Source organism: Vanellus vanellus (assembly GCF_965231255.1).
Source record: "Vanellus vanellus genome assembly, chromosome: 2".
NCBI lineage: Eukaryota > Metazoa > Chordata > Aves > Charadriiformes > Charadriidae > Vanellus > Vanellus vanellus.
The window spans coordinates 92,785,067-92,806,997 of NC_138906.1; the positions used below are offsets into that span (position 1 = coordinate 92,785,067).

Sequence of the window (21,931 nt, forward strand, 5' to 3'; positions counted from 1 at the left end):
CAATCGGCGCCGGGGAGGGGGGCGTGGCCCGCTGCGGGGGTGGGAGACGCCGGTTGGCGGGAGAGGCGTTCGCGAACGGAAGTTTCGCTGGGGCGGAGATGGTAGCAGCGTGCGTGACGTGCTGCCGCCCGGAAGTGAACAGCAGCGCAGGCGCGTAGCGGCGGTAGCACGCGGTGGGGCGGCCGTGTGGCCCTGCGGGCCCGTGGTTCCTCTGGGCGGTGAGCGGCCGCACTGACGGCGGGGCGAGTGGTGGGGCTTGGCCGGCGGCTGGCCACCATGGGCCGCCGGGCGCGCGACCGTAGGCGGCAGCAGCAGCAACAGCAGGAGCGGAGCGGCGGCGACCAAGCGGTGAGAGCCGGGCCGGGGTGGAGGCGGGTTGGGGAAGCGGTAGGGCCGCCGGGTTTGACGGCGGCGTCGTGTTTCAGGGCTGGGCTGGCGGCTACCCCGAGATCGTGAAGGAGAACGAGCTGTTCGAGCGGTACTACCGGGAGCTGGGCATCGTCCCCGCCGGCGAGTGGGGCGCCTTCATGGCGGCGCTGAGGGAGCCGCTGCCCGCCACCTTGCGCATCACCGGCTACCGGAGGTAGGGGCCGTGGGGAGGGAGTGGGGGACGGTCAAGGAGGCCTCGGGGCGGGGAGGGGGGGCCTGGGTCTGGGAGCAGGCTGGGGGGCCGGGGGCGGGCAGGGGCCCGGTACCCCCCGCTTCCCCGGGGGTCCCGGGCTGGCGGGTACCCGCCGTTATTATTGTGGCGGCGGTTCGCCATCTGGAGAAGGTGGTGTGTGCCTCACTGCCGTCTTCTTCTGGTGTTGTCTCTCCTTTACAGTCACGCCAAAGAGATACTCCATTGCCTGAAGGAAAAGTACTTCAGAGAGCTGCAGGACCTGGAGGTGGACGGCCAAAAAGTGGAAATGCCACAGTCGCTGAGCTGGTAAGTGAGCAGGGAAGTGTAGTAAGGCTCTCTGCAGACTGCCGGCAGACATCTAGCTTGGCAAATCGGTTTGTTTGTTTCTTTTACCTCTGCCACTTTTTTTGCCTCTTTCCCCCCAGGTATCCAGAAGAGTTGGCGTGGCACACTAACCTGAGTAGAAAGATCTTACGCAAGTCACCACAACTGGAAAAGTTTCATCAGTTTCTGGTTAGCGAGACGGAATGTGTAAGTGTTGGATAGATCTTGATTATTTTTTTTTTTCTTTCATATCCTGGTTAATGGTTTATTTAAACGCATTATGAGAAATTGAGACTGCATCTTTTCTCTCAGAAGTTGAATAGCTCAGAAGAATCTGGATTTTATGTTGCTGTTGACAGCGATTCATCCCATGACTCTGGCACGTAACTGCAGTTACAAATATTTCTCCTAAACGAATTACAGTTGGGTTTTTTTTTGAGAATATGAAAATGAGTCCCTGTAAAATAATTAGTTGCTGTTAGAAAACAGATGTTTAAGTGTGGTAAGAAGCGCATGTGTGAACATACCAAGATTTCTCGCCTGGTTGAAGTCAGTTTCTCTTCTCTTGAGCAGAAACTACATCTGTAGAATGAATAAAATTGGAGTAAATATGCTGTTACCAGAAATTTCAGTTGGGTGAAATACTGTGCTTTTGTTTGTTAAATGCTAACAAAACTTAATCCTAAATTTATAATAGTGTGGTTTTGATTACTTTATCATTTGACTACCTAGAGATTTAAAAAAAAATGTTACAAAAGAAATGTATTCTCTTGGAATGGAATAAAAAGGAGTTTGTTTTGTTTTTTTCCTTTCAAGGGAAATATCAGTCGTCAGGAGGCTGTTAGTATGATCCCACCTCTGCTGCTTAATGTTAACCCTCATCATAAGGTAACTGTAGAATATACTATGTATAAGAGTTTTTTTCCTGGAAGTTAATCTGATTAAACTACAAGTTACAACAGCAGTATCAATGCTGATACACAATTCTGTTTTGTGTTGGTGTTTTTTATGCCATCTGCCAGTAAACCACTGCAATCAACTAGTGTTCTGATCACAAATAGACTGTCAGGGGAATATTTGCTTTTTCAGCTTTATGTAATAGCCTGTAAAAAACACTTAGTTTTTAAGTAATTATGTAATCTTGCTTTCAAAGTGTAAGTGTATTTATCTGCATCTAAGTTACATATTCATGTTTCAATGCCCTTTTAAAGTAAGATGGCTGTTTTTAACTTCCTGCTATTCATCACACTGTGAACAGATGTAGTTTTCCAGATCCAAGTGTTGTTTTTTACCAGGTAGTTTTCACCCCTCTCTGCCTTTTGAAAAAGTTGCAAACTTCCCTATAAATCTGTTAGGCAAAACAATTTGGGTGAGCTGAAACATGCTATTGATGGTCACTAAAGGATATAGACTGATAATTTTAACACAGGTGTGTAAGGAATGCCCATGATATTTTTTCATGGCAGATTGTAGGAATGGTGATATTTGGTAGCAAATTTCTTGTAGCAAACTTCCTGTTCTAACTTTAGTGATGTTTTCATACACTATGTTTGCAGAATGAGTCTGTCAGGTGGTCTCATTATCTTAATCTGTTTAATGAGCTAGTTAACAGTGCTTTGCTATCTCAAGCAACCGTGTTGTGCACTTCTTTCTTAAATTTTTCATGATATGTCTTTAAGTTTTTCAAACATCTGACCTATATCTTTCAGAGACTTACTCGTATGTGCTTGTTTTTATATTAACATTACTTAGTATACTTAATTTTTCAGTTTATTTTCTCCTGCTCTCACCCCAGCCCAATGGCGTTATTACATGAGGCAAGGTCTTCTCACCTCTCTTAAACGAATAATGAATTGAGTGAAAGATTCAGTGCTAATGTGTCACAGGTGCATTTTGTGTTTTGTCTGGAGTTGAACAGGTAGTGAATGTGTTTTGACTTAATATAAAACACAAATTGTGAAAATATTTTTGCACACACCTTACTCATATTGCATATGCTAAGATAGCTGTATAAATTTTTTGAGTTGAATGTTTAACTTTGGTGACTATGTTTCAGTCCGCGCTTTCTAGAAATGCCTGTAAGATTTCACAAATTTCCTCATAAATCACTCAGAGTAGGTTCTTTATTCTCTCTTGTGACAAGACAGCAAATAGTTGCTGTAACAATGCTTTGGCTGTTGTCATTTAGGACCTTTTATAGTTCTTAGTGCCTTATTTTCTGAGCTGCTTGTGATGACCAGAATTGCAGGTTACTTTTCGTGCTTAACCAGCATGTTCTGTACATTGTGTCTTACATGCTGATTCCTATCATACGCAAGGATCAGCTTGAGGACTGTCAAACCTCTCTGTAGTTGTGTTCATTTTCAAACTATTTTTCACAATTTAGTTTTCCCTCACCGTCAGTTTGCTGGACAACTTTAAAGCATGTTTAGGCTTGCTTATTCTTCGTTATCTTTTGCTTTATCTACAAAAGTAAGTAGAAAGTGGTAGCATCCCAACTGTTACTTTAAACAGCAGATATGACACTTGTACTGAGCGTGTTTCATGATGCGTTAACACTGCTGCATGGCAGCACTTACCACACTCTCTGGAGCTATCAGTAAATATTCCTTGGATATCTCTGGGGTCTGTCTTCCAGTTCCGTCTTGTTTGTGCTGGGGGCTTACATGTGCAGATATGTTCACATCTTTTCTCCTGTTGCATGACTTCAGCTAATTTTTACTGGAGCTAAAGGTCCAGAAGGCGGAGAGAGTCATGTTTCTGAAAATCTGGAATCTAGGCAAACGCAAAGACTCTAAGCTTCTTTACTTAAGACAACAGTGTTAGCTGTCAAATGGTTTGCTGTGAAAGTGACTCCATGAATGGCTCGATCACAAGCCAAGTTTGTGATGAACCAGGAGGGAGAAGTATGCTAGAAATCAGGTGTTGGTGTCTGTGCTGTACTGTTCTGCTGCCTGAGGGTCGTTCGAATACTTCCCAAGTGTTTCTTCCAGGATATAGAAACAAGCAGTTTATTCTGCCCTGATTTTTTGCATTAAAATGCAAATGTATGGGGAGGGCTAGCAGTTCATATTTTCAAAATCTGTGTAAATCAACTGTGTCAGATAGTCTCTGATTAATTTACTGATAGTTAAAGAAAAGCACTACTTGCTCTTGAATGTAACTTTGCCCTTAGTGTGTGTGTATATATAAAGTTCCAGTTAACTTCAGTTGGAATTGCTTGTGAGCTGATAAAAGGATCATATCCCCATATCTATATTCAGATTTCTCTTTCAAATTATTTTCAGCTGATGTATTTGTTCCCTACAAACCAGTCCTTTTTATAATTTAGACCCTCAGAGGTAAAGCTGCATTCCGTGGTGCGTACAAAGAACAGAACTGTACTTTGTGTTTTTGCAAAACCTTGTTCAGAACAATCATAGTTCTGCAATTGTGTGCAAAAATACTTAATTTAAACAAGAACACATAGTAAATTTCTCAAGTACTTAAAAAATGCAAGGTAGGACATTTTTTAACTTTCTGGTGTTTGTAGATTCTAGATATGTGTGCTGCACCTGGATCTAAGACTGCACAACTCATTGAAATGTTGCATGCGGACATGAGTGTTCCTTTTCCCAGTAAGTCTGGAAAAACTACCAAAAAACTTTTGTGGCTTTGAATTTCCACTTTTTCTTGTAGGAGATTATTTTTAACATCACAGATAAGTTACTGCATTTAACTGCATATTGAATTCCCTTGAGTGATATGAGATGGGAAGTACCCCACCTTTTCCTTGAAAATTTGTGAGCTTCCTTGGCTTGAAGGAAAGAGATGGATTATATATATCTATCTATATCTTTACACTTCAGACTACAGTAGATGTCATTAGAGCTTAATTTTTGTTTATAAATCAGGTTTGCTTAGTAGATATGGCCCTTGAGCCCTTGTGTTTTAGTGGTATGCTGCAAACGCTGGATTAAGTTGCTTTAGTCTTAAAACGGTCATGATATTTATCTTTTTTTTAAGCTTCAGAATCTTTACTTTCAGTTAGATGCTCACAGAAAATACTCGCTATAGAAATGGTGAAGTTAGGGGGAGTGGATTCTTTGTATCCTACTGAAAGTCTGCTGATGTACAGAGATTGTCTTCGGTGTCAGTGGAGGTTTTCTCTGTTACAAGTGTTTTGCTTTGAGTGTGAGAAGTTGAAGGGCCCTTGGTTGTGTCTTATTGCCACTGCATGCAAGCTAGAACTCTTGAGACTATATTTGACACGTACTTTATGTTACTTTATGTACAGTAAGGGGTCCTCTATTCGTAAGCAGTCTTTAAGTAAAGATCTCTAGTGAAAGATTTATACAACTTTGAAGGTAAGACACTAAACCATATAAAATTATTTAGCTGTTGAATACTAAAGCATCTTCCCAATATTTTATGTTCCCAGAGGGTTTTGTAATTGCTAATGATGTTGACAACAAGCGCTGCTATTTGCTGGTTCATCAGGCTAAGAGATTAAACAGTCCGTGCATCATGGTGGTAAATCATGATGCCTCCAGCATTCCTAATCTACAAATAGATGTTGATGGAAGAAAAGAAGTCCTCTTCTACGACAGGATTTTATGTGATGTCCCTTGCAGGTATCTTGCATGTAATCTTCAATACACAGATTTTATTGTACTAAGTGCAGTGCTAGAATTTTTCTGTTATTGAGTTATGCTTTTTAGTGGCTTAGTGAGTTATGATTTATAGTAAGTTCCAAAAGAGGCAAATCCCTTAAACTGTCTTAGGTAAATCAAGGTGATCTTTTGTCATTCCAAGTGGTTCTTAGATTTGGTCAGCTGAAAGGCCTCAAATTTCAAACTTATGCTGAGGATACTGAAATACAAAGACAGTGTAGAAACAAATGTTACAGCATAGGAGAACTAGTTAACGTGGGAGAGGGACTGTTAATTTTTTGCTGTTATAAGCAACTTGGATACGAAATGGGTTTTACCCACAAATAATACAAATCAGTTCAACCTCTGTTACAGTGGAGATGGAACCATGAGGAAAAACATTGATGTGTGGAAGAAGTGGACAACACAAAACAGTTTGCAGCTCCATGGGTAAAAATGCTTATTAAACATCTGTGCTTCTTTCATTTCTCTCCTCTTTTTCCCGTATCTTTAACATATGCATGTATTCACATGTTAATACATGACAAAGCAGAGACTTAGAGTTGCTTTTCTCTCAAATCATGAGCTGATGTGCTATTCAGAGAAAGTGTAGTATTTCAGATGTGAGCAGTGGAGCGTGTGAATCTAAATTGCTTGTATTCTTATGAATATCTGACATATTAATGTTCATTGAATTAATTTAGACAAGGTAGCGAATAAAACAGGGAACAAATAGTTTGGTTTGGATTCTTAGTATTTAGGCAAGTAAAATACTGTTGGAAAATACAGAAACTTGTAAAATTTAATAGTAATGTTTTAAAGTCTTTGGAATATTAGAGATCATACATAAATCAGTCCAGGTAACTGAAACCGTTTATGTTAACTGATGGTGAATGAGTACTTAGTGTAGTGCAGACATGTGGTAAAAAACAGTAATTTAAACACAGATGAAAAAGCTTAGAACATTTTACTGTGCGTTTGTAACAAGCAGGGAATGTTGTCAGTTACTGTGACTCAGCTGACCTGTGATGACTTGTTACTGCTGGGTAACTCATTCGTAATTACAGGTTTTATTTTATTTGTAAGTATGCAGGTAGGGTATAAGCTGGTGATCCAGCTCAGTGATACTTTTCTAAGAAGGCCAATGCTAGTTGTCCGTAATATTTGTAATAGTCAGATCACTCCTCATTTTAACTCTAGATTTTGGAGAGGAAGAGTCAGGTTTTGGGGTGTTATTTTTCTAGTGTTGAGTACTTTGCTATAAACTTGATGGGGCACTAGAAAGAACAAAATACAGAATATTATTTTAAAAGTTATCATGCAGTAGTGTTAACGTTTGACCTAATTGCTGTTTTAATAGGTGTAATTGTGAGTGTTTCTGCAGCGTAGACTGCTCTAAGCTGACTTAGTTTTAAACTGACTTTAATTTGTGGACTGGTGACAGCTGTGGAACTCAGTGAGTGCTGGCTTAGTCCGTGGAGAGTTATGCGTCTGCAATATAACTTCACATGTAAAAAATATGATGGCAAATCTTTCTGATTCATGAATGATGGCTGGCTAGACCAAGAGTGTTCTGTTAGATTGCAGTTAAGAATTGCAACCCGTGGTGTTGAACAGCTGGCAGAAGGCGGGAGAATGGTATATTCTACGTGTTCGTTGAATCCTATCGAAAATGAAGCTGTGATTGCATCTCTGCTGGAAAAGAGTCAAGGTGAGAATGGGGGCTTGGCCGGAGTGGGGAAATCTTTTTTTCTCAGCAGAAAAAAAGGATATGTGTATGATAATACCAGTAATAAGCTTAGTGTAGGTAACATGCTCCTGGTATGCGAAACTGCAGCAATTTTTTGGTACAAGTAGAATTTCATTGGTGTCAATATCAACAGTCTTCTTAAATGAGCCTAAATCTGGTGTGAATATAAAACCCGAAGAAGTTGTGTTAATGATGCACAGAAGATTTCTACAGATCAATGGAATTCAATCTGTGTCATCTGGCTTCTGCTAACTGATTCCACTGGTTGGAATCCATGTCTGACACTTGTATTTTCTTTGGAAAACACAGCATGGGACATTACTGCTGTATGCTGTAGGAGTAAAAAGCCCAGAATGTACTCAGGCAGTTAGAGGAATGTTACTGTGCAACAATAGGTGAGAGTCACTGATACCTTTAGCATCCTTTGACCCACATCTTGACGTGCTTGGAATTTTAATGTCTTTAAGCTCATAGGGTTTTTTTATGCTTTTGAATTGCATATGAAGGCTTGCTTAAGTTGCTGTTCAGTCTCCATCATCTGAAGTAACAAGAGGTGGAAAAACTAAGATGAGCTGGGAAGCTGCACTGCATCAGTTTGTGATAGAGACCAAATTTCTGGTCTCGAGCTGACGGACAGTGTCTTTTCTGAGTCAGTAACCTGAAGTTTGGAGACATTTAATTGGATTTTGCATGAAAAGTTCCACAGACTTTAAGTTGAGCCTTGTACAGACAGAAGGAGCTGTATTGCTCCTGGAGCTGAGCTGGTTCTGGGAGTAGAGTAGCCTGTTTTGTGTAATGTTGTCTTTGTGCCAGTCGCTTTTCTGGCCCCAAATTACACATGAAATTTCATTGTCTCTGAAACAGCAGTTTAGCTAAAATGCCTGCAGATAATTAAGAAATGACTATTTAATTTCCATTCAAAGGACATTTTTATTTAGAAGTAGTTTCTTTGGCAGACTGAGTGGAAGAACAACGTAGACGTTTCCAGTAAATGATAGTATGCTTGGCTTATTGAAGGTTGTAGTGCATCAGAGTTAAGCTTAACAATGGTAAGATTGGAAAGCAGTAAGGACTAGCTTGGATAGGAGCACGAAGCAGTACGGATGTTAACAGAAGCTAACAATTGCAGCATCTGGGGCAAATTCGGTACTTGGAAGTAAGGATCTTGACTGGCTGTGACATTTAGATCTTGTCTCTGCCCGCCAGAGGGATTTTGAGGCTTATTTGGAGGCTATGGTGTATCCCAGCAAGTGAATGTTATCCTTGGGGCTTGAACATAAGCGAAGCAAAGAAGGGTGAGGTAGTGCAGTGGTTTGCAAGGGGCATCGGACCTCAAGGATTTGCTCCCGTCAGTCCAGATTTGTTGGTTCTTAAGTGTTAACTTAGTTCCTAGCACTGTGTTACACTGCTGCTTTTGGAGCAGATCAGAGATTACGTTCCCCTTGGAGCTGAAGGAGTAAGGAAGAGGCACTTTCATACCACGTTTCTCTGCTGGGAATTGTAGTACTTCTGACAAACTATTTAGTGTCTGATCAGTCTGATGTAGTCCTGAGGCATCAGTTGAAGTCATGCTGTAGGTAGGCAGGAATATTCAAAGGACAGATGCAAACATCAAGTTTAATCAGATTTGAAATGTCATTTTTGGGATTTGTCTATGAATTCCTGTGTCACTTTTTCATTTATTTAAAAGACTTGCTTACACTGTCACTGTAAGACTAAATGGTTAGTCATATAGAACAGGTTGATAAATTGCATACAACATGAGGAAAAGCCTACATAATTGTTAAATAACTAAATATTCAGAATCACAGAAAAGAAGTTTTAAGGTTATTCTTCTCTATAGAGATTAACTATTTAAACAGTAACTTTTTATATCATTCTTTCTGGACTTGGCAGCTTCAAGTTTTTATTCAGTAGATTAAATTATACTCTGTCTATGTTTCTTGTAGTAATCTTGACATATTTTAGGCCCATAGCCTTTTGTCCTGTTAGGTTGACAGTACTTACCTTCCTGTTAAACAGTTTGGGCTTTTCCATTTAAAAAATAATAAATTATTTTTCCTGTCTCACTGGAATATATTGAGATTGTAAATCCACAAAATGAGAATATATCAACCCTTTTAAAAGGCTTAGTCATCCCAAAAGAGTACTTCTCTGAAAATTACTTAATCAGTGTAGTAAATCCAAATACTGAGTAAGTGGGAATAAAAACTTCTATGACTGCATTGCCTGTAACACTGATAGTCTACAACCTGTATCATTAAATATTACTCTGTGCAGCTTGCTACAAAAAGTATCTAACCATTATATTTTGCTTAATTTATAGCTTGCAAACTTCTGTAGTTATTATGAACTGTTCTTACCATCTTTCTTGATAATTTACACTGTAGTAATTGTATAGCATTTTGTTCCTTGAAAGGTTTAAAATGGTCTTAAAATTTGAAGGAAACTATTTCTATAAATGTTAATTAGGAACACAACTCTCAAATTCTGTTTTCAAGAATGTTTATTCTTGGGATTTCAGGTGCCTTAGAACTTGCTGATGTCTCTTCTGAGTTATCAGGTTTGAAGAGGATGCCAGGAATTACAAAATGGAAGGTACTTGCCTGATACTTCTGTGAAGTTCTTGGTCTGTGGTAGAGTATTAAATTAGGGAAATTTTGAAGTGTAACATTTCAAAACATTAGATTAAGCTAAAGTAATGGTAGTGATTTGCTGTTTAGAGTTTTAGACAATATAGAATTATAGGGGAGTGGGCTAAAAATCTTTCTGATGGTAAGTTCTTGTCTCCTCATCTGCTCTCCTATTTTCCTCTGGCTTTCTTTGCGCTGTCTCCTATACTTTCTTAGTATAATTCCCTTCTCTCTTGTGTGCATGTGGCCTGTAGATGGCAACACAGTTTCAGTCACTTTTTAAGTTATCCCTCCTCCTCTGTCTTTATAGTCTGTGAGTGTTAGATTGTACAGTTCTTGAGCTGGTCCACTTGAATCATACGGAAGTAAAAGCTGTTAAACTCTTTCTGGAAATAAGTTATAAAACCTGCAGTGATGTGAGTAATCCTAGAATATTAATAGAATCCTGTATTTTGTTCCTGGCCTTATGTGATTTCTGTTCTGGAAACAGACTAGTAGGGAGGGGCAAAAACCCCCAAAGCTTCTTCAGCTTCCTGTTAAAGAGTGTAATCAGGAAGACTAGAAGGCCATCCTGGTAATAGGGAAAGAAGTTCTGATTAAATTTTAATTATGAGCATGTGCCTTCGCAATGCCATTGGTTGTTCTTTCACCATTTCACTAGTATCTTGCAATTCCAGTCTGCAAGTTTATGCCTGTGTATAGGGTAATGAGCAAGATGCAGGGAATAAAGATTTGCTTATGTTCTGACATTGGAAATATAGTTTAGAAACTAGCTCATTTCTTTCTTCTTACAGTTCCAAAAGTTTAAATTTTATGCTTCTACCTGAAGGATAAATGTAAAATGCATAACTCTGTAATCTTAATTTTACTTTTTTTTGGTACTGTATAAACCTACAACATATATATATATACATAAAGATCACTAAGAGTATATTGTATTCCCTCTTACATTTATTTCTGTGATTGCAGTTGAAATATAAATCTCCCTAATGGGTATTTTAAAAAGTAGGCTAATAAATTCTGTTGAAAGTCTGCAATACTTTCTTCAGCCCTTATTTGCTGTTACTGTATTTTTTCAAGCCTCATTGGCTAGCTTGTCGTTGAATGTATTTTCTTGCTTTGGTGTTGGTTTTACTTGTAGTCTTTTGTCTCCTGGTGAAACATCTGTTCAGTGGGAGCTATGTGACTTAGTGATTACGTTGAATATTCCTGAACATCAGTTGACTGTAAATCTCTGGAAACAGCAAAATAAAAGTCAGGTTTTGGTCAAGGGACACTTAGCTGCTTGAAAATAGCATTTAGTACTCTCCTCTTTAGCCAGACGATGAGTGATCTCAAACTAATTATTTAAGAGCCTTGAAGGAAGAAACCTTTTTAACTCCAGATTTGTTAATATACTTCAGCGACACTTTTAGTCTTTATTCTACCCTAACAAGAGGCTAGTGAAATATGCAATAGAGAAGAGTTCACCATGTTCTTTGATGCTTTGTCATTCTACCAGTTACATTATGTGGTTAGGCTGGTAAACCAAAACTGAACAGAGCAGGGCTGCTGGGCAGTTATTCTAGTAAATCCAAAATAGTTGTAGACTTGTTTGCACTTCCAATTATTTATCAGTCCCACTGGTGGTTTCTCTCAAGCTGAACTCAAGACTTCCAAGGAAGAGCAGTTTGGAAACGCAGTCCATCTTGTCTCCATCTAGCAATATGACATGTAGCATATTTGGACTTGAAATACTAATTCTGCAAGTGCAGTCACTTCTGTATCAGGAATGTGCAAAGGCCCAATATTTTAGGTGCGATTTGATCCGTGGCTGAGAAATGCCAGACTTCATGATGCTGAAATCTGTGTTCTAACATTCTTAGTGGAATTATAATCTAGATAAATCTTACATTTCTGTTTTCCGTAGAATACTTAATTAAACCTTCAAGTCAATCACAGCGAGATGTATGAAAACAGTTCATCATACTTGCCAATCCTGAAGTCACCATCACTGTGACTTCTCTACTTTGTGGCTTTAACAACAAAAATAGGCCTTCATTTCAGTCATAAATTTTATGCGTTTACCCCACACATTCCTGGATGTGACCTTTCTTACAGCCTTAGAGTCCAGTACAGAACGAGGTATCTAGAGTTCTGAAGTCAAATTTCCCTGTTTTTCTTTCCAGTTTGGTATTTGTGTTTAAAGAGCATTCAAAATGCCTTGCTACAAGAATTGTGCCTCTAACCTTCTGCTTGTCTTAAGAGTCCTTCAAAAGCTTTGACCCTTAGCTGGAATGAGGTAATGTTGTATCCACACAGTATCTTAGAGTGGAATTATAGATGTGTTCCGAGTTCTGGGTAAAGATACAGACATCGGAAAATTCATGGGGACATGATTCTTCATTAACTTTTCTTTGAAAACATCTCTACCTATGACCTATGCAGGGCTGTGTTGTGGGCTATGTGCCTAAACCACAACACCAAGTTGTTGTGTTACACTCTTGCACCTTTCTTACATAATGAAATTGGGATTCCTCATTTCTAATCTCTACTAGACTACAGTAGCCCTTTTCCTTTGTATACTGCTGGGAAGCTGCCTATAGCAGAATGTTTCAAAGGCAGTCTCATGGAGAAAAAAAAGTAATATAGCTGAAATCTGATGGGTTACTAATCTTGTATATTCTACCACTGTCCTTTGGATTTTGGTGTTCTATATGTGCTGAAAGGTTAACAGAGATCACTGCAGTTGAGTCTGCACCAGTCTTTACTTGACTGCACGCTTTTTGAAGGATAAAAAGTGGAGCAAAGAGGTACATCTGGCAAGAATCTCCTGCTTTTAAATGCACACATAAAATGCACGTAGGAACAATACGCTTTAAAGAACTTAATTTACTATACCAGAAAATAACTTCTCTTTTTGGCACCTGAACCTTGGTTTGAAAGTGTTTTAATTAAAACTTGTAAAATGGTGACCCATATTCTTCACGCTATTTATATTTACTCCTTTGAAGGTAATGCTGAAAGATGGACAGTGGTTTGAAGAGTGGAAAGATGTGCCTTCAAATAGACAAACACAAATACGTCCTACAATGTTTCCAATAAAAGATGAAGAGAAGCTAAAGGCAATGAATCTAGAGCGTTGGTGAGTTTCCTTAGAGTGGATTTTATGAGGTTTTTTGGTGGTTACTTTGTACGGTGGTAGGCAAATTACAATTCGGTCAGATTAGGAATGTGTTGCAGTATAGATCTTTGCTTCTATAGGTGTGAGTATATTTTGATTGCTTCATGTGTAATGGCAATACACGATATTTAAATTCTAGTGCACTGAGGATAATTAATGGAAGTTGCTTGCAAGGAATAAGTGCTCACACAAACAGGTCAACTTCTTTGCAACCAATAGAGATACATAGCCAAATTACTGGAAAAGTATGTAAAACTTTAACATTTTAACAGTGTGACTTATTTTCTATGAAAGACTTTCCATCGCTATTCTAAAAATAATGTTTAGAAATGAGTCATTAAATCTTACATGTGAATGGTGAAACGAATGCGTTGCACTGATGCAAGTTATTTTGCCAGAATGCTCTATTTTAGATCCTGTTTCTAGCTTGATAAATTAAATCTGCACAATCCTACTAGGAATACTTAGTCTACCCTGAAAGTAAATATAAATGTGACACTTCTAGTACTTTGTGAGAGCCTGAATAGTGATGATGAATACACTGCAACATTTTTTTTTTTTTCCCCCTAGTCTTAGGATATTGCCACATCACCAGAACACAGGAGGTTTCTTTGTGGCTGTGTTAATAAAAAAATCTCCAATGCCATGGAATAAACGCCAGCCTAAGGTAACTTCATTTAAAAGCTAAAATGTTAACTTTTAATAACATCTCTGGATTTTTTTTGAAAGCTTATGTAATAGCAAACATACTATAACTGTTTTGTATCTGCCTTTGAGTTATAGTTCAGTGTGTCAATTAAAAATAAACTCCTAAATCCCTTAAGAACTAAATTTTTTTAAAGTTAATCTCCTTTTAAAATAGGGGGGGGTGGGAGGGAGGGAATTTTGAAATCATAGTAAAATAGCAAGATAAAACTTGAACCTAAAATTCAGTCTTTGAAAGAATTACAGAAGCAGATTAGATTGGGTCGCTAAAGCTGTTGCTTCCTTCAGCTGTGTATGGTCCCTCTGCCGTAGGCTTTTTCTGCTGTGTTGTAAGCTAATTCTGATTTCAGTTTATCTTACTCTGTGGCTGGTTGCTCAGGAGTGATTCACTAGCAGATTAGTCTAGCAGATCAGCAGCAGAGGGAATGGATGTAAAACTGTTAGGAGCAGCAGCAGCTTCAGCCATCTGACTGTAATCCACTTATTGTCAGTTGTCTTTAAAATCCTGTCAACAGGATTTTAAGTTGACGTGATTAATTTGATCTCTTAGATTGTTCATATCTTTGAGAGAAACTTCTTGTGTGAATCCCTTTCAGCTGTTTCTGTTTATTTAGTTTGCTTCATTAGAACACCTTATGAGTGAAATGTAAGGCAGTAAGGAAAAAGCATTCATTCAGAAGCAAGTGTCATCCAAATAGTTTATGCTGTTCAAAGTTTAATGTTGTAGCACTCTTACAGAAACTGTGCAGCAGCAGGATGTGTGTGTCACTTTGAGCACTAGGAGGAAAGCAGCAGATCGTGACTTAAAATAGTCTTCTCTTTGAGTGCTTGAACATGAATTTGTAAATGGTATAAAAATAGCTTTCTTGGACAGTTGGTAAGAAATTACCCAGATCAGTACTAGAGGTAAATGTAATTTACAATGGTATCTTGACTTAGTAATCGGATTAACTCCCTAGATTGATCTGTTTAAGCACTTGCATACAAATTGATAAGAATTAAGCACATGCAAAGAGAGGACATAGGTACCTTTTGTTACAAGTTAGATACTACTTTTGCTTTGTTGAAAATACTATAATTTGAAATAGGTTCATCAGAAATTACCCCAAAGAACAGGAGATATTGAAGTGACAGCAGCTAATTCAGATAATGGTTCTGAATGTATTGCTGAAGAACCAACACTTGCTGAAAATGAAGAGTCAAAGAAAATGCAAGAATTGCAGAATTCAGACACTGAGCAAAGCAAAAAGGAAGGAGTCTGTGGGTAAGAGACCATGTCTAAGTATTTGTCCCGTGACAGCTTCGTAATTGCTCAGTATTCTACAGTTCTTTTGTTATTGGACTCATTTAGAAGTCAATCAAGAGGAATTAATGAATTTGCTCAGTTGTCCTGCGTTTCCACATCTTCTGTCTTGCATATCAGCAAGTTAGGAAAATAACTTTTCTTATTAGCATTTGCAAAGTCTGTTAGTCCTTTCTTCTTCATTAAGGAAAAAACTACTTTCAGAAGTTAACCTTTGGAAGGTCTTTACTGTCTCCACAATTACTCCCTCAGAAATCTGTTTACTTGTTTTTGTGGTTTCTGTTTTCAAGCACTGCTTTCGCTTCCTCATTTTAAGAACTTAAATTGTGGGTTGTGTTGTCTTAGTGAAGCACAGGAAAATGTCAGTATTCTGATTAGCATATTACTGTTACCATAAGGCAAGTGTTGATTAAATGAACTGAATATACTGATTTTTAAACCAAGTACTTTTAGTAAAATTGGCAATGCAATGGTATTTTCTTTTTAGACCACCACCATCTAAAAAAATGAAGTTGTTTGGTTTTAAAGAAGACCCTTTTGTGTTTCTCCCTGAAGATGATCCATTGTTCCTTCCTATCCAGTAAGAAAAAAAACTGTTTCCGTTTTGGCACAAAGATTTCTAGTAGTTCAGCAATATTAGTAATTCAGTACATCACAAAAGATGGGTCTAGTTGGTCATACATAAAACTTTTTCCCGAACTTTGCACCAGGTCTCCCTCTCCTGAACACTTTAACTATTCTTAAATGAAAATAGTCAACTATAGTTTGCAGTAGAAATTTTTGAGTATATCTTAGTGTCTATGACAGCTTGGCTTTTCAGGTAACATGCGTCTTAGAAAGTCTAATCTTTGTGTTTTGGAGCCAAAATGTTAAGTGTTTGCAGAGATAGCTCAAGAAAATGGGCTAACCTATGCATTTTGAGTATGTAATCTGATTGTTCAGTTAATCAAAACAAGTATTATGGCCACAGGAAGTTTTATGCATTGGACCCATCATTTCCCAAGATGAATTTACTAACTCGAACTCAAGAAGGAAAGAAGAGACAGCTGTACATGGTTTCTAAGGAGCTAAGGAATGTCCTTCTGAACAACAGTGAGAAGATGAAGGTATGGTTCATCTCTTAAGGTTTTCACAACGGAGATCATAAGCTTTAGCGGATGTCTGTTTGAACTTTATTGCCAAGCTTATTGTTTATATAGAGGATTAGCCCTCTGATGGGCCTATTTTTATTTTTTTTTTTAATCTGAATTAATGTTTTCCTCTCTGTTTTTCCTCTTAACATCCTCATCTGTTAAAGAGATTAAGAGTTGTCTCTGAGAGGTAAATACCAGTCTCCAAGATTAAAATCAGTATGTTTTTTGGCAGATGGAAGGAAATTTAAAAATAGAGGAAGAGAATATATAACCGCTGTGTGTGTACCAGCATTGTTATCTGGTCTTCAGGTACCTTCACAAGTTTACATTGACACTGTTGTATTTATGAGCCCCTTAATTATAAAAATATTAAGAGCTTTGAAAGCCTACCAAAAGTAATGGATAACTTCAGCTGAGTTATTAGCTGGCTGTGTTACATGGGGACATTGTTTCAAAGTAATTTCAACAACTGAATATTTTGAAAAGTTGTGAAGCTGAATGATAATGGGATAAGAAGTAATTTTTTGTGAATTAAGAGGGAAAATAATAATTTGTTTTATATGACTCCCCATGGAAAATGCCGTGCAAATGCTAAAGATTTGTCTTAAAGTTGTTGAATAAGTTAAGTTTGAATAAGGTCATGTAGTCCAGCTTCCTTCCTGCCCCAAGCAGGGCTAACTTCAAAGCCAGATCAGATATGGTTCAGTGCGTCCTCCAGTCAAATGAAAATTTCCTAGGATATTCATTACATCTTTGCAACAGATCTTTGAGATGGATAAATAATTATTCTTTTATCCCACGTGCAGGAAATGGCTACATAATTGACAAAATTTTAAGAAACTGGTGCATTATATTAGGCAGTGATACTTTGAGTACCACAAAGCATATAGTGTCCTAATATTAAAACACTTGTGCATTTTTAAAATCCCGTCCTTGATTGACTTTCCCAGAATCACCCAGAAACTTCTTACTCAAACTAAAATTAAAATTAGATCTTAGTAGTTCATCACCCTCATTTTAAGACTAACTTCCTCACAGTGTTCAGTTTTCAACATGGAAAGGAGTAAAAGGTGTTTGAGAGAACTATGTTTTGATAGTGGGAATTCCTTTTTCCCTTTAATGAATTTTCACATGAATTTAATTCAGTGTCCAGCACAAATGAACAAACTTTATGGTGGAATTATTGTCTTCCTCCTTTTAGTCAAACAATTGAGGAAGAACAAAGTTCATAGTAATTTAGAGTTTATACTTCTTAATTATGCTTATTGGCTTTGCTGTTTGCAGGTTATTAACACAGGGATAAAAGTCTGGTCTCGCAACAGTGATGGTGAACAGTTTGGATGTGCGTTCAGATTAGCGCAAGAGGTAATTACATAGCATTGTATTTTCAAAGGAGATAACTTTGGTTTCCTCTAGAGCCTACAGCACAGCTGGCGTTAACTTTGTCAGACTAATGACAACTTGCATTTTCAGTATGGTTTTAAAATGTGAACATTGTTTTCCTGTATTAGCTAAAGGACATACTGTTTTTATCAATTTTTTTTTCAGACAGTAGAGATTGCATTTTGAAATAATTATATTTATTTATTAAACAGGGAATTTATACTCTGTACCCTTTCATTAATGCAAGGATTATAAATGTCTGCATAGAAGATGTTAAAATTCTGCTAACCCAGGAAAATCCATTCTTAAGTAAATTCAGCAGTGAAACACAGAAGAAAGTCAAGGACATGGGTAAGCCTTCTAATTTGTGCTATGACAAAATGATTATTATACAGTACACAGAAGACTGAAAATCCTGTCATGTAAACTGTGTTTGCTAAAAATGTTAACTGAATTTATCTTAAATATACTTGTTAATTAGGTAAGTAAGCATTACTGAAACCCAGTGTGCTACTAGAAACTGTAGTCCTTTCTGATCACAGCCTTTAAGGTTTATGAACTCCAGAGAACAGAATAGTTGCCAAACTTGCGACTTCTGTGAAACAATGCTGTAAGGCAGCATTTAAAATATCTGATGAACTAAGATTCTGTGTGCTACCGATCCTTATGCCTGTTAGTGCTCCAGCTGAAACTGTTTATCATATGCAATTGTTTGTCATGATTTTATGTATCAAATATAATTATTCAGATTTTATTTTCTTAAATACAGGGAGCAATGTTTACTCATTGAATTTTTATTCCCTCTATGCGGGATGCTTGAAGAAATGAAGACTGGTTTTCAGTCTTTTGTTTATGTTGTTTTATTTCCAAGTCATCACTGGTCCTTGTACTTCAGTGTTTGATGAGGCAAAATGGGAAGAACGATTTTTCTAAAGTTTGAGCTGGCATACTCTTATGTTCATTTTACTTAAGTAAAAGTTCCTTGCTAGATTCACTGAGTAAATTAATCCGCTATACGGTTTTATATTTTTATTTGTTTGTGTGGGGTTTCGGAGAGGGCAGGGTTGGCAGTTGCTTTTGTAACTATACAAATACCTTGGTCTAGGGGGAAAAAAAAAAAAAAAAAAAAAAAAAAAACTGGTATTGTCTATAGCTTACTGTACTGATGTAGATAACTGGTAACCAGCTCATGCTATGTGGTTGTCTAAAAACTTGTTTTATTGAACATTTTCATATTACAATCATTTTAACACTGTACCAAGTAACACATCTGTTTTGGTTTTGTTCCCCCCACCTCCCTTCCCTGTAGCGATGGGAAGTATAGTTCTGAAGTACGACCCAGACCCTGAGTAAGTAGATGTGCTGCTTTCCATTACACGGTTTTAAAACTCTGACAATAATTTATTTTCACTCAGCAAAAAAAAAAAGAAGTGGAGGCGTAGAGATGCAACGAGGTCAACTCAGCATACAAAGAATATAATAGAGAAAGAAGCTATCTTGCCTGTGTATTCTTAAAACAATTTTAGGATTTAGCTTTGTAAAGAAGAGCTGATAGTTCTGCCAGAGGTCCACAGTATTACTGCACGTGATTTGGTTGGTTGGTTGTTTCCCTGTGAGGTCCAGCGTTTGGAATAGAAAAAGTTAAACTTTTCTATTGTTCATTTTTGTTGACAAAGTAGTATCAGAAGCTCTTGAGTGCTTCTGAAATGCAAACTTTCATTGTGCTGTTGCTTATATTAGTTCTGAAACCAGAGCCAGAAAATTAGTTTGCCCGTTACAGAAGTTTAATAGCATTGAGCTTTTTTTTGTCGGCTTGCTTGCTTGTAAACAAGCAGGTACTTGTTTAGATATTGAAGTTAAGACCAATGTACTTGCATCTTCTACAAATAGTTATAAAATCCATTTACTATTAAAGACTGTGCACTTGTTTATCAGGGTATGACTAGAAAATTAAGTTTCAAAGATTAACTTTCTCATAGTTGACCGAACGTAACTGCTTGTTTGTAGAAAACCTGATGATCTTCAGTGTCCTATAGTGCTGTGTGGTTGGCAAGGAAAGACATCACTCCGTGCCTTTGTGCCCAAGAATGAGAGACTTCACTACCTGAGGATGATGGGAGTTGAAGTGTTTAAAGCAAAGAGGAAAGAGGAGGAATCGGAAAGTAAAACGTCAGAAGTTGTTCAACATGAGCTGGCACAAACAGAGGAAGGAATGGATATGGAAGATAAAGAACATGATTTAGTCACAAAAATGGAAGCAGAAATAGGTGAAGAATCTTCCCACAGTCCTGTGGAAAGCAGTGCTATGGAAGTAGAAAATAAAATTGAGGATTTAGATCAATCTAGTAAAAATGCCAACAGTCATGTAAACCAGGAAAGCAACAACACGGATACGAGTAATGTGAAAGATTAAGTTTCTTTCTCTATTACTTGGCAGCTTCTATGAGGCTCGCATCCAGACTTTTGCATTTAGCATTGAAGTATATTTTAAAATTTCGGTTGGAATGGGATGTTCCTCTTTTAAAGTTTTGCCTATTTTATTTTTTAAATGAAAATTATAAAGAGATTTCTCTTCACGTGTGTCTCCTTTTTACCATTTTAAGCTCTACGTTACTGGTGGGCTTGTGTGTCTGTTGCTGGCAATGGACTGTACACCAGTAAAATCTAAAGCCCATATTTGAAATGGAATAATGATATGTACAAATGAACTGCCTGTGTAACTGGTCAGGAATTCCTTCAGAAGAAAAAAATGGGGTTTCATTCAAAGCACGCAAGTTCTATAAAAACATTTTTTTTCCTCTTAAGGTTTCTGACCGCAGTTACCACCCGATCTGGTTACTGCTTACACGGGTTCTTTAATGGATAAGGGAATCAGTATGAGTATGCATACAAATGCACACAGAGGATATCTAACTAACAACCTGGTTAACATTTATTTAAAATAAACTGTGCACAGCATCTGGGAAAAAAAACCCTGCAGAATGCATTTTGCCAGAGACTGTTGTCTGAGATTTTTCTCCAGAGTGGTGAATTGCTTGACAGGCACAGCTAATAAAGTCTTTAACTAGATCTTCAGGTATGCTGAGCATGCCTTAAACTTATATCTTAAAATGTCCCTGTTTAAGAGTCTGTGACTGTCCCTCAAATCTACTGCAGTCTTCTGTTTCTCTGTCATTTCTTCAAATGGGAGTCATCTCTAATTTTTGTAAGATACTTGTTTATAGCTGAAATAATCGTTAAAAAAAGTGCGGTGGTATATATATTGTTGTATAGTAGATGTTTAAAAGAGGTTATTTAGATCCAAAAGGGTAATTTACTTAATCTGACTTTAAAAAAAAAAAAATTTGGCTACCTCAGAACCTTATAATATAAATTCCATCCTTTGTGGCTTAGTTTCAGCAATACTGTTTGTATTTGTATCGAGTTGACCTGAAAGGAAAGTGACCAGTGGTATTGTCCTCCACTAGGACCATGGTGATGCAAATATTTGTGTTTCTTGTCAAACTCAATTTTACTATGTGGATTTTTACCGATGAAGTCCTAATGTGGCTTGGATCCATTTGCTGTAGCTTGCTACAAAAGACTTTCTGATGCCTGCCCTTGAACTACTTCGTCAAAGGGAGTATTCTTGAGGGAGAGACGTAAAAGTGAAATAATGCCATGTCCTCTGATAAGATATTAGTCTCATGCAGTGAAGAACCATCAACAGGACTCATTTTCCTCTTGAGAGTCCATAAAATAGGTTAATAAAAAAATCAGTTCTTGCCCTTGTATTTTGCTAAGGTTTGAGTTTGTTCTTTGAATCGGGAACTGTGATTGGACAGGTTCTTTTTTTGGCAGCTCCTTAGGCTGAAGAGCAGCATCGCAGAATTTCCTTTCGCATGGAGGTATATGCAAAGTGTAATTTTTAATTGTTAAAGTATAGGAGGAAAAAAAAATGTAGCAATTTGAAACTTCAAGCATGAAACTGAGCATTGATTTTCATATCTTTGCATTTATTCTGACGTACTGTGCATTTGAAATGGAAGAAGGGTGAAAGACCATTTTTAGGCCCGCATCACCGTCGAAGTCTGCGGTACTCAACCTTGATGATGACTGATTTTAATCCATCTCATCTTTTTATGCTCTAATGATCTCCATAAATTATCAGAAGGTGAAGTGTTAAAACTTATGCGAAGAAACCAGAATTGGTTTTGAATTGTTCCTGCTGTTACTGTGTTTACTGATGTCCCTGAGCAGCAGTTTAAGCTTCACTTCAGTCAGTGGCTCTGCTAAGGATACAAT

General features: G+C 37.7%; 1 protein-coding gene across 1 annotated transcript; it reads left to right on the forward strand.

The window, feature by feature from the left end:
- The first annotated feature begins 187 nt into the window (after positions 1-187).
- On the forward strand, positions 188-21,510 carry NSUN2 (NOP2/Sun RNA methyltransferase 2). The gene is made up of 19 exons (XM_082479526.1): positions 188-348; positions 426-583; positions 824-928; positions 1,048-1,153; positions 1,763-1,834; positions 4,479-4,563; positions 5,367-5,559; positions 5,953-6,027; positions 7,158-7,288; positions 9,852-9,925; positions 12,954-13,084; positions 13,694-13,790; positions 14,917-15,092; positions 15,619-15,711; positions 16,102-16,237; positions 17,549-17,629; positions 17,860-17,998; positions 18,957-18,996; positions 19,655-21,510. The coding sequence occupies exons 1-19, from the start codon at positions 277-279 to the stop codon at positions 20,058-20,060; spliced, it is 2,370 nt and encodes a 789-aa protein (XP_082335652.1). The 5' UTR covers positions 188-276; the 3' UTR covers positions 20,061-21,510.
- Positions 21,511-21,931: the final 421 nt, after the last annotated feature.

What these genes read in the sequence shown, in the direction of transcription:
- NSUN2 (XM_082479526.1), top strand. Translation starts at nt 277, where the DNA reads ATGGGCCGCCGGGCGCGCGACCGTAGGCGGCAGCAGCAGCAACAGCAG. An exon ending in ATGCCACAGTCGCTGAGCTG is followed by an intron (nt 929 to 1,047) that starts GTAAGTGAGCAG and finishes CTTTCCCCCCAG; the next exon opens with GTATCCAGAAGAGTTGGCGT. An exon ending in AAAAAGGAAGGAGTCTGTGG is followed by an intron (nt 15,093 to 15,618) that starts GTAAGAGACCAT and finishes TTTTCTTTTTAG; the next exon opens with ACCACCACCATCTAAAAAAA.